This window comes from Neopsephotus bourkii, unplaced genomic scaffold, assembly GCF_033783945.1.
Source record: "Neopsephotus bourkii isolate Nb327-2 ecotype Australia unplaced genomic scaffold, CSIRO-AGI_Nbou_v1 NB_1542, whole genome shotgun sequence".
Lineage (NCBI taxonomy): Eukaryota > Metazoa > Chordata > Aves > Psittaciformes > Psittacidae > Neopsephotus > Neopsephotus bourkii.
This window is the reverse complement of record NW_026902018.1, coordinates 2,749,060-2,766,165: the sequence shown is the minus strand read 5'-3', so window position 1 is coordinate 2,766,165 and position 17,106 is coordinate 2,749,060. Positions and strand designations below refer to the sequence as shown.

The following is a 17,106-nucleotide window of genomic DNA, read 5'->3' as shown; positions in this document are numbered from 1 at the left end:
GGTAAGTCATACTTCTCTAGAATACTCAACCCTGAATGGCTCTTTATCTTAAATACACATTTTATATATATATATATGATTTATATGCATTTTCCTGTATTTTTATATATAATTTTGCATATATTCAGATATACATAAAAAGGCACAAAGGTGGGCACATATTTCCAACCTTGAATAGGTCTTTATTTTGCTATAATAATCTTATCCTGCTCTCCCTTAAAAAAAAGACATCTTTGTAAAGCTACACAGCCATTTCTATGCTATCGGTACAGAGGGTAAGTTATTAAGGAAGTGAGCATCAGAAATCATCCTGAAAAGTCGACACTGTGGATTTTAACCCCTCCAACCCTGCCATGGCTGAGTGGGTGTGTTGATAGATTCCAAGTGTTTCTGTTCACTGTATCATCAACTATGACCGCAGGCCTGCATAAAAATGCCAAGCAATTTTTAGCACAAGCTCAGCATGGCTAGATGCCATGCTCTTCATATGGCATGAAGCCCTTCTAATAGTCCTTACTGTTATACCTCCTCCTCCCCGGCTCCAAAAAACCCCCACCATGAATGTAAACCTTCAAATCTTTCCATTGACCGTAATGAAAGGGTAGTTTAGCAGCAAAAATGTGCGGGGGACATCGTTACTCAAGTTCCAGTAGAGGTTGGGAGGCTGGCACAGGAGGGAAGGGAGGGATAAAAGCTATTTCAAGTGGTAGTACAGCCATAAATAAAGAAATATTGACATATTATGCCAGGATCTGTGCTGTCGTTGGAAAGGGCAGGCAGGGAACACAGGGCACATTCAGAAGACCACAGAGATTATTTAGATGGAGAAGAGTAACTGTTGTGTATATACATTTTATATACATATATATATGTAAAAAATACGATACATATTTTTTATATATATTGGATTTTCTGAGTCTGAGCCTGAAAACATTTGTACACCTGAGCACATTTGCCCATTTGAGTAGGGTAACAGGTCTAAGAGCTCACAGGATTTCAGGCATTATTTGTTGCCTGCCAGCATGATATGCATGGCTATGGAGAGCCATGCTCAGGTCACCATCTATGGCAACCAGAAAAGACTCCTGCATTCACACCAGCATCTGCACTCCAGCCCTCAACGACCACCTACAGCCAGCTCCTAGGTGGGTGGTGGAGAAAACCTTCCCAACAGAAGGTCACAGCACAGGTCTCTACAGCCCTCCACTGAGAGCCAGCTCTGCTGGTCCTGGAGAATAAGGGATCTGAGTCACTCCTGCCCTCCTGGATGGAAAATGTTATATCGAGCATCTCCATCTGTCTTAGGTATAATCATGGGTATGGCGCTGTTCCTGCAAAACATTTGTACCAGGAAGCAGCTTGACACATGGACGAAGTTCCAAGTGAAGTGAAAGGCATGAAGTTAAGCACTAGCAGGCCCTGACATTTAGAAACGGACTTTAAACAGGATCCTTAAACAGGATTTAGGCTTGATTTTCAGCTTAAGTACTTACATCCAAAACTGACATTCAGAAAGGTCTCTTCAGCCACCTGGTCCTGGAGATCCCAACATTTCTAATACTTCCCTTCTTCAATCGCAAACCATCACGTCTGCGCTCCTCCTCTGCATTTCCAGAACTGACCATGCAAACACTCTCCTCCTGCCAAAGACCCTCTGAAAGCCAGAAACCAGCACACCACAGGTCTCTGCACTAAGATCTCCAAAGGCATCTGGAGCATCTTTAACAAACCTGCTCACAGAACAAGGCTATGAGCTTTGTCTTTAAAGCACTGCCACCTGGGGAAAGAAATACCCCACAGATCTTCTGCAGTAACCTGGTGGCCAGAGCTTCTCAGAGCTAGCCCAAGTCTCTTGTTTTAAACAGGTTTAAGCCCACACACAGCCTCAGAGACATCTGCTTAGCCCAAAGCTAGAGGTTGTTCTGGATAGGAACAAGTCAGAAAGGAGTACAAGATCTCTATGGCCAAGAGGACAAACCACAGGCGAGATCCTGCCTCTGTAACCCAGCAGTTAAAGCATTCACCTTGGAGTGGGAAGTCCTGGGTTTTGGCCTGATGGTATTTCAAGAGCTTGACGTGAAACGTACATGCAGATGCCAGAAAAGGGACTGCCCCTAAAACCTGGCTTAGCTCAAGCCAAAGGCAACATGCAAAGCAAAGCTCAGGCAGCTCTCATGGTCCTAAGCAGGTCCCCATGTCAGAGGCACGAGTTACCTCTGCATCCTGGACATCCTGTGGAGCTCCATGTCGTCGCTGCCGCGGAAGCCTTTCGCAAAGGGGTTGTTCTCAATCTTTAGCTGGGTGATCTGAAAGAGAGGAAATGCAACGGGTTCATCACAAGTCCAAGGCATGGCCTGGGAGAGAGGGGATATTGTTTATTAAACCCAAGCCAATAGGGATGTGGTGGAAAACACAGCTTTCAGGAACTCAAGTCTTCCTTTGGTTCAGGCACTGACCACTCCAGATGGGCCTTCCTCTGCATCGCTCCACTGGAAAAATATCTCCTGTCAACAACTTCTCGCTTCTCTTAGGCTTGTCCCTAACACATGGGACTGCACACACACACACAGATTTCTCTCTGGAGAAAATCTGCTTTCTTAGACTTATTTTCATTTTGTTACTGGGACAGAAAAGGCTGCACTGACTGCAGGACCAGGGATGAAAGTCACATTGCCTGAACAAATCCCACCAACACTGATAAGTATTTTCTCATCAGTGCACAGCCATGACCAAAACCTTACCTCTCTAACCCTGTATCCCACTAGTCAGGCTACTGAGGCTCACCCTTTATGCATTTCAGACCAGCTAAATGCACTCCAGGTGCTCCACATCTGGCATCCCTCCACAACCAGCCCCACACCTGTAAGCAATGCATGGACTAACTTCCAGATTTACCTGGAGGACAGCTTCACCTCTGATCATCATGTCTTGAAAGAATATTTGTCTCCCCATTCATTCTAGAAGGAATTAACAAGGACTAACTTGTTCACTTGGTTGGTTGCCTTCATCATCTAAAGCTTGCCGGGATTAATCCCCCTCAGACTCCTAACTTTGATCCATATATAATATTTAAGTGTGTTAAAGAACATACACTTATCCAAAGCAACTGAGGCACAGCCCTCTCCTTCACACACCCCTCCTAAGGGCTTAGGTGAGTAGGTTTTCTCAAGCCAGGGTTTGTCATTTAAACCAATAGTAACTGTGGACCAGCAACACCCTCAAACGCCCTGGTGATATCGTACAAACTCTCTCTGGATGTCAAATGTGATGGAAAAGCTTTGGGGTCTTTGCAGAGGACTGAGTCTGGATCAGATGTGATCTAGATGCAATGCCCTAATACTGAGGCAGAAGAGGCAGCATTTCCCCTTCTTCTCTTTCTCCATCACTGCCTGGCAGTCCAAGCCCCTAGCCAAGAGTTGGGAAAACCACTTGCATTTGCCCAGGAGAGAGAGTTCTGTGTTTGCCATTGGAGGAACTCCGTGTGCTCACCGCATTTTATGGAAACACTGTCTTTCCTTCCTATTGAAAGTTGGCCAACAGGAAGGAAAGAGCTCAAGATTAATGGTGGGAGAACAGAGAGAGGCTCATGTTCACCAAGTCAAGCACACGCAACTGGACCCTCCTCTTTGCCAAAATTCAAAGAGAAAAACCTGGCTCAGCTACAGTCAATAGCAAACCCTGCCAGGTGTCTGCACAACCAGATTATTTTGCTATTTTCTTGTCTTATAGCATGTTTTTTTCCCAAAGGCTATTTGTTCACTTGCCATTTTTGCCTAATTCAGCCTCAGAACTCAACACAAAGACCCCCTGTCACCCCTACGCTTGCCGCCATGGGCATTCCTATTAAATCAGGACCTAATTTAGCACCTAAACAGGGCATTGCACTTTTTTTTTGGTCATACATTTCAGATTTCAAAGAGAAGGGTAAACAACTGATCTATTTGATCCAATTTGCCATTCAAGCCATTCCCTAGCAGTAAAATGGGGGCACATTTAATAATTATAAGTCCTTTGTAATTAGACAACCAGCTGAGTATTTTGCAAAGAAGCTACCTACTGGTTTCCACTATAGAGGTGGTGGCACTTGTAGAACGAATAATAGACATTATTCAAGTTTTTGACTGTTTCTAGGTAATTTGCATTCTGAAGCACACTAAATGTACGAGTTGTCCTCCCTCACCGAACCCAATGGCAATATTTGCTTGCATAAGTGAAGTCCTTCACTGAGCAAGGATTTACAACATTGGCACCAGCACACAGATGTACAAAGGGCCAGATTCATCTCAACCTAACCGAAGGCATTTTAACCAAGGCGCCTGCACCGGGAACCTCGTCTCTCAGTGTTCCTGCTGGAATAAGTGGTGGGAGATGGGGACTGCCAGAGGGCACTGGGGCTCTGAGGTGGGCAGCATTGCCTTCACAGGTCCCCAGCTCTCTCCATTCACTGGAGAAGGAGTCATCAACATGCTAGCCCCTGATTTAAGGGCCTCAGATGAATGCTGTGTCTGATGAATCAAGCCTTTATATCATAGAATCATAGAATGGTTTGGGTTGGAAAGGACCTTAAGATCACCTAGTTCCAACTCCCTGCCATAGGCAAGGAAGCCCCACACTAGACCGTATCACCCACAAAATGTCAGACAAAATATCATATGGGCCCTCAATCTTGTCAATACATTGCTTCATGAGTAGAGAAGTCCCTAACTTCCATCATGAACACACTTAACAAGCAAACATATGTGTCAGTAGCAGAATGCCCCAAGTGAATCATAGCTAACTTCAGCCTCCATAAAGTCAGAGATCTGCTAGATTGAAGGCATCTAGGAACCAGGAGCTAGAGAAGGTTTTAAATTAGGTCTCAGCATTTTGGTGGGCTTCAGATGGATTTCAGGAGAAGCTTTCTGAACAAAGTTTCCCTAGATGGTAGCTCAAGGCATTAGCCTTAGCACTAAGCCAGAATAGTCCATGCCAGATTTAACAAAACCCTACACAACAAAACAGAAAATAGAGAAGGAGGTGGTGAATCCCTGCTTTAGAAAACAGCCTGGGGAAGATATTTTGTTTGGCCAGTTTTTGTCCGACTTACAAACTATTTCAGAGGTGGAAAAGCAAACGAGTGGGTGGAAATAACCTCCTCCTGGATCAGCTTTGCCATAGCGAAACTGTTTAATTGACTATAACTCATTGAGGGGGGGGAGAAAAAGCTGTCAGAAAGTCAAATGACAATTACATCATGAAAAATAAACTGAAATACAACGTCCTGCAAAGTCATTAAGACAGAATGCCCAGAGCTAAATTACATACCACTGATTCAATAAAACCATAGGGCTACATCTGTGTATTCATTACTCAAAGAAACTGACGGCAAAGCTCACTGCTGACCACTGATGCGGACCCTTCTGAGACAAGAGCTTTCCAGAGTGAAGCCTCCCAGACTGATGCTTTTCAGGGCTTGTATGACCCATGGGTTCATCTTCACTTTAACAGGAAGCGACAGTTCCCAATGAAATCTCAGCACCACTCCTCCACACTCCTTTCTTTGGGCTAACTGACCACAAAGCACATCTGCTGAGACATTTCCAATAGCATCTTTAGCTCCAGCATGATAAAATTTGCATCTGGTTACATCAAGGAAAGACTCTTTACAAAACTGAAACACTGCATGCCAGGTATATGCCCTGGGCTCCATTTTATTTACTTAATTTGCCATCTGCCAAATTGGTCCTACTTCTTTGGAGCACTTCAGCTAAGAGAAAAGATACTACCCTGACCCTCTCAGGCTCTTCTGGAGGCACTTCTGAAAGTGTCGTAAAGGCTGGGCATTGTACAAAAGGGACTTCATGTTCTGCAAGGGATGGGGAACCTTAGTTTCTGAGCTCTTTTCTTGTGAACATGAGTGGCAAAAAACATCACCCTTCTGGTCACCTCGTTTAGTGATGAAGAGGTTGAGGTGTTTACGCTCAAGCTTAGCACACATGGACCTCCCCATGTTGTGGGGATAATGTGCTGTCCTTGCCCTGCATGTGACCATGGTCCTTCTCAGCATACCGTGGCTTTAGGCTCAAAAGCACAAAGCCTTTTTCTTCTGCACTCTCACATAACCCAGGTGGAAACCAAGTCAGTGTGGAGGAGGAAGCCAAACCCAGAGAAGTGGGAAGGAAAGAAATAGCTGAAGACAAGGTGCCTGCTGAGACTACTTACATCTGGCTGGGCCAAACAGAGGAGCTGGATGGGGAGCTGGGACTCAGAGCCCAACGTAAAGGCCAGGAGAAGGGGGGGCTGCTGGCAATAGGAAGAAGATGACGAACCCAGAAGCCAGTGAAGGAAATGGGAAGGATTGAGAGCCAATGGCTGGTTAAAGGTACTGGTGTGAGACAGAGGAGCTCATTGAGGAGGCTGTTGGCTGAACTGGGAGACAAGAAAAGAGGACGGGAAGAGACAGACCTTGCACAGTGTTGGATTGGGGGTGGGAAGGAGGTGAGTCAGAGGCAGGAGTGAGGCTGGAGGAAGATAGGATGTCTTTGAGGAGCTTGGGCTGAGAACCCCGTCCCCTGGCTGGCAGGGACAAGACTGAAGACAAAGGTGCAGAGGGAGACAGGACTGGTTCAGACATAGGTTGTGAAGAAGGCAGGACCTCTTGAAGGAAGCCTGGAACTGACTAAGTCTCCCACTGAAGCCTGAAATGGGACTAAGCATTTGAAAGTAGGGATGTGAGGAGCCCTGGAGAAGGTCAGTGAGGAAAGAGCTCACTGCAATCCTGAAGCAGCCAAGGGATGCACAGAAGCCACCAGTCCCAGCAATGAAGAGAAGATGCATGGCCTCACCTCCCTTAACTCTTGGGATCCCTGTCTCTCTCAGCACTTGGGGGACCCACCAAGTAAGCAGAGGGGCTCCCCCTTCTTGCCATGGATATGGGAAGACATGGAGCCGATGGCTCCAGGCTGGGCAGGAAGAGTCTGGGGAGCACAGCCCTGCAGGGCTCCTTCAGGGGACTGGACAAGGTCCAGCCTCTGCACAGTGGCACTCCATGGAATGCCAGCTGGACCGCTACACTGATGACCTCTACTGAAGTGAAGGAGCTGCAACCAAAGACAAGGAGAACCAAGCTCTCAGGACAAAGCACCCCAAGCCCTGCAAGATACCCTGATAGAGAAGAAAAAGACAACATGCTCAGAGAAGAGACACCAACTTAACAGTGCTATTTTGCCACAGGGGTCTTTCTGGGGGTGGGATGAACCTCTACATTCAGAAAGCCACCCCTCCAGGAAATTTGCCTATGCCCACTGGCATCTGGGAGTGCGTCCAATTCATCATCAGACAGATCCTTCCCTGGCTTTGCTATGGTGGACATAGCATTTCTGAGTGCCTATAGCATCCCAGCTGGGATTATGTTTCCTTAAAGGAATTCGGGCTACCAAGAATGTTAAATAACTTTGGGGCAGGGGGAGGAATATTGGCATAAACCTGGATATCCTGAGGAGGGAAAACCAATATAAAGCCCGAGCCCAGCTAAGGGGGAAAGTAGGTTGTAAAAATTAATGAGAATAATTGTTGTGAATTCTTGCTTTTGAAAGAACCCTCATGAGGGCAGAACCTTAATTATTTCTGTCTATTAGGGTTCATTTCCTGGTCCTAAGCACTGAGCTCGTACCTAATAAATACAACCTAGTAACACAATGATTTAAGCTACAGCAAAACAGGACTTAACTGCAGGGGAAAGTTAATATTAGGGACTCAACCTGATTGCAAGCACCCATTGTGTAAATGGCAAGGAAATGAAATGTGCATGTGACCTATTTTAACACCTCAATATTTCGGGGGGGCCTGGGGGGGTTGCAGGGTTGCAGAGAAGGGGAAGGTGATCGACAGAGCTGCTGACAACCACACTGAAAACTTTACCTAAACTTTCTTCATAGCTTAAACCTCCTTTTGGGCAGCGAGGCTGGGGAGGGACTGATCCCAGTGTGCTTAAATGTCTTTTCAGGCTGCCTAAAATATCAGGGGAAATAAGCACAAGTCCTACACTGAGATTGCAGCTGTGCTATTGAAATAAACTGAGGGATCTGAACTCGGGTATTTCTCTAAGCTGTGTAAGCATGGGCTCAAACTGTGGGCCAGTCATACAATTAATAATATAGTTCACCTATAATGTAGCTCTTGAAACCGAAAACACATGAATTTGTGTACATATATGTGTAAAATGTATGGGTGTATAAAGCAATGTGTAAAATACGGTGGCAAATACAAGCTATGTGTGATTGTGCAGATAGGAAAGTTTGTGTGAAGGCTGCGTTACAGGTGATGGATGGGAGAGAGGGATGGCTGTAAATGGGAAAAAATAGGTAGTGCCCTGACAAAGAGAGGCGGGATGGACAGGATGGACAGGCAGATCCCCCTTGGGGAGCTCCATACAGACAGACACAGACTAGTGGGACTGTGACCATCATTTATGGTAACAGGAAACACAGTCTGCATTGCACACATGGGAAAATGTTCCACCAAGCAAAACTTGGGAAAGCTGAACTTGGGGATCCACTTGTGGAAAAAGACCCACTTGCCACCCAAGGATGTCAACCCTTGCACCCAGCCATCATCTGCAACATCAGCTACAAACCACCTCAGCACTGCTATTATTCTCCATCTGCACTGGGGCAAGCTACAGATTTTATTCCCTTCCCTGGAGGGAGATGCCATTTGGGGTAGCTCATTCCCTGGTTTCTTTTCATGGCTCTATCTTCCTCAATTGGGCTTTATCTTGGGGCTACAACCACTCTTTACTCGTTTTCCCCAATGATTCAGTGCAGCAATAGGAGAAATGTGTGTGTCAGGGAGGGGAGGGGGGACGTAAGTGTGTGTAAAACGTGTAGGGGGGTGTGTAGAATATGTAGTGGTGGGTGCATGTGTCTGGTGGGATGCGAGCGTGTGTGTCTGTCGGGATTCATGCGTTTGTCAGTGCCTATGTTTTGACATAGACGGATACACAGATGTCATTTCTTATCAAACAGATGTTGTTGATTTACAATCAAATAGCCCTGCTCCTCCTAATATGGCACTTTTCCCAAACTACTGTACTTCGATGTTTCTGCTTTGCTTTTATTTGCATGATAATTCCTTTCTCTATAAACCAGTCCTATTTTTCATCAAAGGAAAGCAGTTAAATTCAGGTCTGTTTTCTCAGAGGGAAATGCCTTTAAAAAGAGCAGTGTGTCCAGTTTTATTAACTCCCAGTTCTATTAATATTATATTCTTTCTCCGAATCCATCAAGCAGAAGTTAAACTTGATTTTATAGCATCCACAGTGGAGTTATAATTTAAGGCATAATTTGGCGGGGACTCAGTTTGGATTCAGTTCGCTTGTCCTGGTCGTGCCAACAGCTCCTATTTTAAAGGGCAGGGAAGTATTTTCTTTTCTCCTTAGTTACGGTGAGACACTCTTTCTTCCCCAGCTCTCTACTTCTGCTCTCTGCAACTGCTTTGCCAACTGATGGCCGGAGATAACACACTTTGCATAGGTTTAGGAGCTTCCTACTTACATCTCCAGGAGAGCATCTAGGATTTAGCCAGGGTGTCAAATGACATTTCTCCATTTCAAAAACAATGATTTCACTCTGTCAAGTGCAAAGGAACCGTCCTACCTGCCTGTAAGTACAACTAAAAGCTTGTAGAAATTGCTTTCTATCAGATTGCGGGGGGGGGGGGGGGAATTTGCCTTTTTTCCCCCATAGGAAAATAATTGGCTTTTCCCGGGGCTCTGCCCTAGTGATGGTCTGCAGGCAGCAACGAGGGGCGGCTGGTGAAAGGCACCACTAATACATCTGCTGAGAACTCCCACCCTGAGCCTTCCTTCCCCTCCTTCTTCCTCGAGGGATGGGGAAGCCCAGAAGAAGAGAAGCAGGGTCCCCCGAGGAGGAACCAAGCCAAGAAAACCCTTATTTCAGCTACATTCTGCTTTGTTCTGCTCTGCTTCGCTCAGGCAGGCGGGATCTGATCTTAGGGTCAGAGCCTCCCTTTCCTTGCAGGGCCCCCCCGCTGCCACCCGCAGCCCCCCGGCTGGGGCCGGGCCCTTCCCTGGGCCAAGGGCTGGAGCGTTATCGGCCCCTGGTTGCTGGGGGAGAGAGCCGGGCTCCCCCCCATCATCACCAAGCTGGGACCGGCGGCAGGGGGGGAGATAAAGGCAACTTCCCCGGTTGGTCGGCTCCTCTTGGAGCAACCCATCCTGTTGAGCTAATTCCCCCCCGGGTCGCCCTGAGCCCAGTCTGTGGATGCTTTGTGCGGCCAGGAATAACAGAGGGGGTGGGAAGGGGCGGTGATGAGAGGGAAGGGGGAGAAGGGAAAGGGAGAAAGGAGGGGAGGTGGAAGGAGAAGGGAGGAAAAGGAAAAGAAGGTGGTGGAAAAGGAGGAGTGGGAAAGGGAAAGGAGAAAAGGGGGGAAAGGAGAAAAGGGGGGAAGGGGAAAGGAAGAAGGAGAGAGGGAAAGAGAAAGAATGAAGGAAACTGAAAGGGAAGGGGGGGAGAGGAAAAAGAGAAAGGAGGGAAGGAAAAGCGGCAGAGGGAAGACGGAAGGAGGGGGACGCCTCGCCGGTGCGAGGCCCGGCCCAGCCCCTCACCTTGTGGTTTTGGTAGGAGGTGACGGCGATGAAGGCGGTCTCCGGAAAGACATGGGTGCAAAAGGCGGTGTTCTTAGAGCCGAAACCGTTGTTCTCGTCCGCTTTCACGATGTGGAGCCGGGGCTGGTATTTGTGCATGGAGTTTAGGATGATCTGGGCAAGGGAAGAAGAAGAGGACATCCCGTGGGAATGGAGAGGGCACAGAGCGGAGGTGTCCGGGGAGAGGAAGAAGAGGAGGAAAAGGGACCGCAGATCCCGGAACTCTCTTCCCCAACGCCTTCGCTCTCCTTAGCCCCCATCTCCCCCCAACCCTCCCCCAGGGGCTGATCTCCATCACTCCATAATCCCTCACCCCATCCAAGCAGCCCATCAGGGCCGGTGATGCTGTGAAAGGGGTGCTTCTTCCCTGCTGTTCCCCCGCATCCATCCCTGGCCTGTGCTGCTGTGTCCCCCTGGGGGGGAGCTGGTCCCCAAACACCCGTGGGCATCCTGAACGTGCAGCTGGTGAGGGCAAAGAGACCAGAAGTGGGGTGCTGAGGGATTTAGTGTGTCCCGCAGAGGATGAGAGAGGAGGAGGTCGGGGACCGCGCTAAATTCAAGATAAAACGCGGGCCCTGCTCGGTACCGGGTTAATCTCGGGGGAAGGTGGCGGGGGGCCGCCCGGTCGCGATAATGACTGCCGGACCCTGGCGACAGCGAGACGCAGCGCGCCCCGCCGCCGCCGTCCCGTCCCGGGGGTTTAAGCAAATTGCTTTGACATCCAGGAAAGTCGTAGACATCAACGGTGAACGATCTAATGGCTTTTAATTTCATTACAGCGACTCTAATTGAGAGGCTCCTGGTGCAGCTCCTCCTCTGAAGTCCTTCATTGTCTCCCCAGTCCCTTCGCTTTGTTTAGAGGGACTTCTCCCCAGAGCCGCCTGTTCGCAGCGGGGGATGCCCGGCCCCGTCCCCCAGTAATGCCCCCCAAAACCCCACCGAGGGGGTAGGAGAGGTCCCCCCCCAGGCTGCGTTGCTGCGGGGTCCCCTCTCTCCCCTCCCTCTTCCTGGAGGAGGAGTGGGAAAAGTGCTGAGCCCTGGAAAAACAGCTCTTGCAAAGCACTTTGTCTGCAACTCAGGACAAAAAATGAACCAAAATCGATCTTAGAAAAGGAAAATAAGATAAATGCACCCCTCCCCAGCTGCGGTGAAAAGGAGCTCATAAAAGATGCTCAGCATTGGGGTGGGCTGGGGGGGTCTCTCTCCAACAACTCCCCCCCTCGCTTCTCAGCGACTATATGGGCAAGGATTTAATAGCCCGAGATTTATCATTAAAAACTGAAGGAAAAAACCAAAAAGGAAAGAAAGAAAAACCAACACTTGGAATAAAAAATGAAACTAAAGTGTTGAAACGAGACTGGAGGAAAATATGCTCTTGGAAAGAGATGGCGGGATCTGGACTCGCATACCCGTTTAAGTAATTATATATATATTTTATAGAGAGATATATATTATTCATACGCGCGCATATATATTCGCTCCGAGGACCAAGCATCTTTGGGGAGCTCCGAAGGAGGGCTGGTTCTGGCTGCAGAATTCACACAAGCTTTCATGGCCCCATGGGTCCAGCAAAGCCCTTTTTATGTCCAAGAAGCTCTAGCGGGATTTCAATTACTTTCTCATTATTATTATTATGGTCTTTAATTATTGCTGCATTTTCTTTGGATCGAGGAATCCGCACGGTTTTAGGTCCTATTTCCCTCCAATAATTGTGCCTGATTGATTTTACCTGTTGGGCAAACTCACGGAGGCAGGGAGCAGATTTTAACACTCCACGGGTCCCCATGAGATTAAAACCAGGTAGTTGAATACTCGATTAAGCCGGGCGAGTTTCTCCCACTCGCGGATTCCAGCCCTGGGGATCTGTAATCAATTCCCATGCAGTGCTGCGAAATAGCCCGGTTTTAAGGTTTATCCTTCCATTTCTCGGGAAAGGTAGGATCCTTCATTGGGGTTTACCCCACTCTCTCAGGCAAGACAGCAACACCCCACCAACCCGCTGGATTTGGGGATGGGTGACATTGCCATGACCTTGGTAGCGCTGGCAGTGGCGGGGGGACCACGCGTTGGTGCGGGACACGCTGTGGGAGCGGACTGTGCCCCTTTCCCTCCCTTCTCCCGTACTTACATGTCCGAAGGGATCGAGGTGGTTGTTGGTAAGTTTGAGCTTCTGGAAGGAAACCAACTGCCTCATCCAATGGGCGCCGGTGGCCGGGGAGTCGGGGTGCACGTACAATCGCCCAGGCATGGCCGGCTCTGCCTTCCCCGTCACCGACCTGTGAGGAGTTGGGGGGGACACGGGCCCTGAGCTCCGGCCGGGAAAGGGTCCCCTCCCATGGGCTCCAGCTCCCCATCCATCCCCTCCCATGGGATCCTGCTCCCCATCCATCCCCTCGCGAGGGCTCCTGGTCTCCACCCCAATACACACCCTCTCCCGTAGGTGCCCCCCACACACACACCCGGGTGTTCCCACGCCGTTTCTGGGGAGAAAAAGCGTTTACCAACGCTGCTCGGGAACTAACTGAGCTCTCTGGCACCTCTCCCGCTGGAGCTGGCTCTCGCCATTTCCCCGTTTAACCCCATCATTCCCCCCCCCCACCCCCTCCCTAATTGCCGGCGCCCAATCCTTAAAGATAGAGATAGTCCCTTTCTTATTGCAATTAAACTATCAGCTCCACAATAGCCAATAATCTCATCGTCAAACAGGATTACAGTTATCGTTAGCTAATGGATGCCTTTCCCAAGGACCGTGGGAGCATCCCGAGAGGCTCAGGTGAAGCCCCTGCACCCAACATCTCTCTTTTCCAGGGGGGAAAATAAGCGCTGAGCATCTTATTCATGGGTATCCCCAGCCCAAAAAGCCCGACAAAGAGATCTCCTTCCGCTTTCGCCACGCACACCTACCATTTATTATCTGCAAATTTATATCTGTGGTCATCCGCTGGTACAATATCCATCAGCAGAATGTACTTCGTTTTTGGATTAAGTCCAGTGACCTTCACTTTGTAACTGGGGAACATGCGCCTATTAAAACCGAAATAAAACAAATAAAAACACAGGTTAAAAGCGGAGAAGGGAAAAGTTTTCCAAGGTGGTTTCGTCTGGGTGTTTGCAGGGGGGGGTCATTTAACAAAAGGACAAAGCCACATTCTCCCTTCCCGAAAGGCCAGGGGAGGGCTGCAGCCTTCCTTCCCCTTAGGGGGGATGTTTGAATGCTGCTTGGTGCCCCTCCAGCCCCCAGCTGAAACAAAACAGGCGATTTATCAAGGCAGAACCGTAATAGGAGGCTGGCGGGTTTGATATTGACCCACTCGTGTGCTTGCTGGTCTACTCCTATTTGTACTCTTTGTTTCGAATCTCCCTTCTTTGAACAAAATCTGATCATGAGAACTTTGGAAACGAGTTACTTCCCTCTATACATAAACGGCTGGAACAGGAGGGGAGATTTGCCAAAGAAATATATATATATATATTTAAGATACATATATTTCAACCACCTCTATGTGTATCAGCAGTTGAATGTGTATGAATGTGAATGAAAGAGCACCCCAACCTACAGACACTCAGGTGTCCCACTAAATCCGTGCGCGGGGGACATCAGCAAACACACCTGACAAAGACTTGGAAAGCGCTCGGATACAGGCTGAAGAACAGGGGCTTTTCGAAATAGTTTCCATTACTGCAAGGCAGGGACTTAAAACACTCGGTGTTATTTTAGTTTGCGCTTTCCAAATATTTAAAAATAAAGCCGATGAAAATGTATCCCTGGACTTAAAATACGCCTAAACAAAACCCCCACACCTCTAAAAATACCGCGCTCCCCCCCCCTACCCCAGCCTCGGGTTCTTATCTCTGCCATAGGGCGGCTAGGCTGGGTTTTAATGCTTGGGGGGGGGGGGGGTAGAGGGGGAAACGGGGATTTACTTTAACGTTTAAGGGAGAAGAAATCCAGTTCCACCTGAAGAATGATCTGCAACTCTATTGACAACACCTGACCGGCGGGAACACGGCCTTCTCCAACAATAAACACAGCGAATTAGAGATAGGAGGAAACCGATCGCGTATCTCCCCTGCAGCCCCTGCCCTGTAAATGTCTGTTTTATTGCTCTCCAGATGAGATTTCTGTCCACCGCGCTATTTTGGCTGGAATTTCTGCAAGGTGGTTTCTGTCTCCCTCCGTGAGCTGCTTTTTTTTCCTTTTTATTTCCTTTTTTCCCCCTCCCTCCCCTCCATAAACTCGGGTTTGGGGCGGTCCCTCCTTTCCCCCAGCCCCTATCCCACTCCGGGTTATGGGGTTCGGACGGTCCCCAGTAGCATCCCCCCTTCCCTGTTTGTAACCCCTTCCCTCGGACACAAACCCCTTCTTTAAACCCCACTTTCCAGCAGCAGCGAGGTTCAAGGCGAAGGCGAACTATGAGACAAATCTGTCTGCTAAAACTTCATACAACCCACTCTGTATTTTCATTCACTTACTTTTCCCCCTCCTACTTCAACCAAGTTTTGGAAGATCACAACAAATGCCAGAGGACAGAGTAAAATGAAAGCTTGACTCCGCGTTGTTGATTGTGCCCTTACAAACTGAAGCTACTACATTTCTACACATGTAGAAGGTTTGGGAGGGCTTTTTCCCTTCCCTTTCTCCGAGGGTTTTAACTCAAACTCGTAACGAAAAGAGCCTCTCTCGGGCTGCCCCAGTTTAGCGACAGGACTGGAGAGGCTCTTTTACTGCATCTCGCTGCCTTAGGCACCCTTCAATCTAACAATCCTCTAACACATTAATATCAAAGATAAGGTTAAACGGCCCCAAACGCCCTCAAATACACACATAAATATCTGCGGATCGCGTTTACTAAATCGGTCATGGAATCGATTACGCGGAATCCCAATAAAGTTGGATTTGCGAGGTTGTATATTTTCCTACACTCCCACACAAACACATCCAGAAGCCTGTGTCTGGACGCACTTAGAGCCGCATGCTATTTATTTGCGGACACGTCTATCTGTGCATCTAAACAGCTTCGCGATCCGTACATAAACAGTAGCTCTAGACCACATCGAGTTTTAAATGGGGTGGGTGGGTGCTCTGGGTGTGTTCGCCTCGGTGTAAGCAAAATAAATAGGACCTGTCGGTAAACAGCGTAAGGCATTGCGAAATCGCAGATGGGCCGAGCTACTCCTTTAATGAAGATTAGAATAGTACTAATAGTAATGATAATAATAAGTCGCCCAGCGAGATGCTATAACCAAGGGTAGCTTCTGGCCCAGCGGTCGCAGCTCGCCTTCGCCTGGAAAGCTTCCAAAGGCCTGAAACTGGGATTAACGATCCAACGTTCTGGTTAAGAAAGAAGCTAGAAGAAACAGTTTCTTCTGACTAGATCCACGCAGGGACGGTTCCCGGGGCCGTGGCACACGGACACGGATGGGGGGGTCTCGATAGCAGAGATACGACCAATGTCAGGCAGAGCGGGGCTACAGCCGCCGACACGCACCCGCATCCACGCGTGTGTGTAACCACTGCAGGCAACTTCTCCCCACAAACAGGCCCACAAAAGGCCGATTCAGCCACCCAGAGACGAAGGGGAACGCGCCCCCCCCTCCGCTTCTTACCTCCCGGCCTTTGTTATGATCATCTCCGTCCCCACTTCGTGGAATTTCAGCCACAGCTCTCGTTCGTGCAAAAACACCTTTATCCCCTCCATACCCTGCGGAGGGGGAAGGCACAGACCGTCAGCCCTGGATGGGTACGAGGGAGGCCGCAGCGAGAAGCTCGGAGGGAAGCGGCAGGAGCTCTGGGCATTCCTAGGAAATTCCGGCCCCTTGCGCCCTGGCAAAGCCGGGGACAACGGGAATTCAGGCCGGGGGGTGCTGATTGGGGGACTGGGGCAGGACAGTGTGGGCCACTGTGCCCCCAGTGTAAGGTAGGCAGGGCCGGGAGCGCCGGGACCGGCTCCGAGCCGCTTCTGGGAAAGAGAAATACCCCAACGCTTTGGCCCAGGCACTCCAAGAGCCACCCGGAGGAGCCTTACACCCGCCGGCTCCTGTTCTGCTGCTGGAGTGATGTGGGGTGTCCCCTCCGCCCCCCAGCCTGGCTCATCCCTTTCACCCCCAGCCCCAAGCAAGGGCAGCCCGCAGCGGGGCCCTGCGATCCCAAGGTCGGCACCGCCGATGCCACCGTGGGGACCACACATCCCTACGCAGTGGGGTGGGAGACACAATGGACCCACACACACACACCCTCGCTGAAAACGGAACCGAAGCCCCCACCAAAAGCTTCAGGGACGGGGGGGAGCAATTTCCAAATGACCCCGAGCCCCAGGGCTAATCCCGGTACCCGCATTCCCATGGACGGCACCCACAGCCGGCGAAGGGCTCGAACCAGGGGTCTGTCTGCCAGAGGGTAAGCGGGGCTCTGAGTAGAGGCTCCGCAGCCGCTGAAGGCCAGGCGACATCGGTGGAAAAGC

At 49.3% G+C, this 17,106-nt stretch overlaps 1 protein-coding gene across 4 annotated transcripts in view; it reads right to left on the bottom strand.

The window, feature by feature from the left end:
• TBX5 (T-box transcription factor 5) overlaps positions 1–17,106 on the bottom strand; it is a 44,318-nt gene that overhangs the window by 18,393 nt on the left and 8,819 nt on the right. For all 4 annotated transcript variants that reach the window (XM_061370544.1, XM_061370546.1, XM_061370542.1 and 1 more), the window contains exons 3-7: positions 16,253–16,347; positions 13,550–13,669; positions 12,774–12,921; positions 10,607–10,759; positions 2,215–2,306 (exon numbers count right to left, since the gene is read on the bottom strand). In XM_061370544.1, the coding sequence (XP_061226528.1) occupies positions 2,215–2,306; positions 10,607–10,759; positions 12,774–12,921; positions 13,550–13,669; positions 16,253–16,347 (608 nt within the window). The remainder of the gene's footprint in view (positions 1–2,214; positions 2,307–10,606; positions 10,760–12,773; positions 12,922–13,549; positions 13,670–16,252; positions 16,348–17,106) is intronic.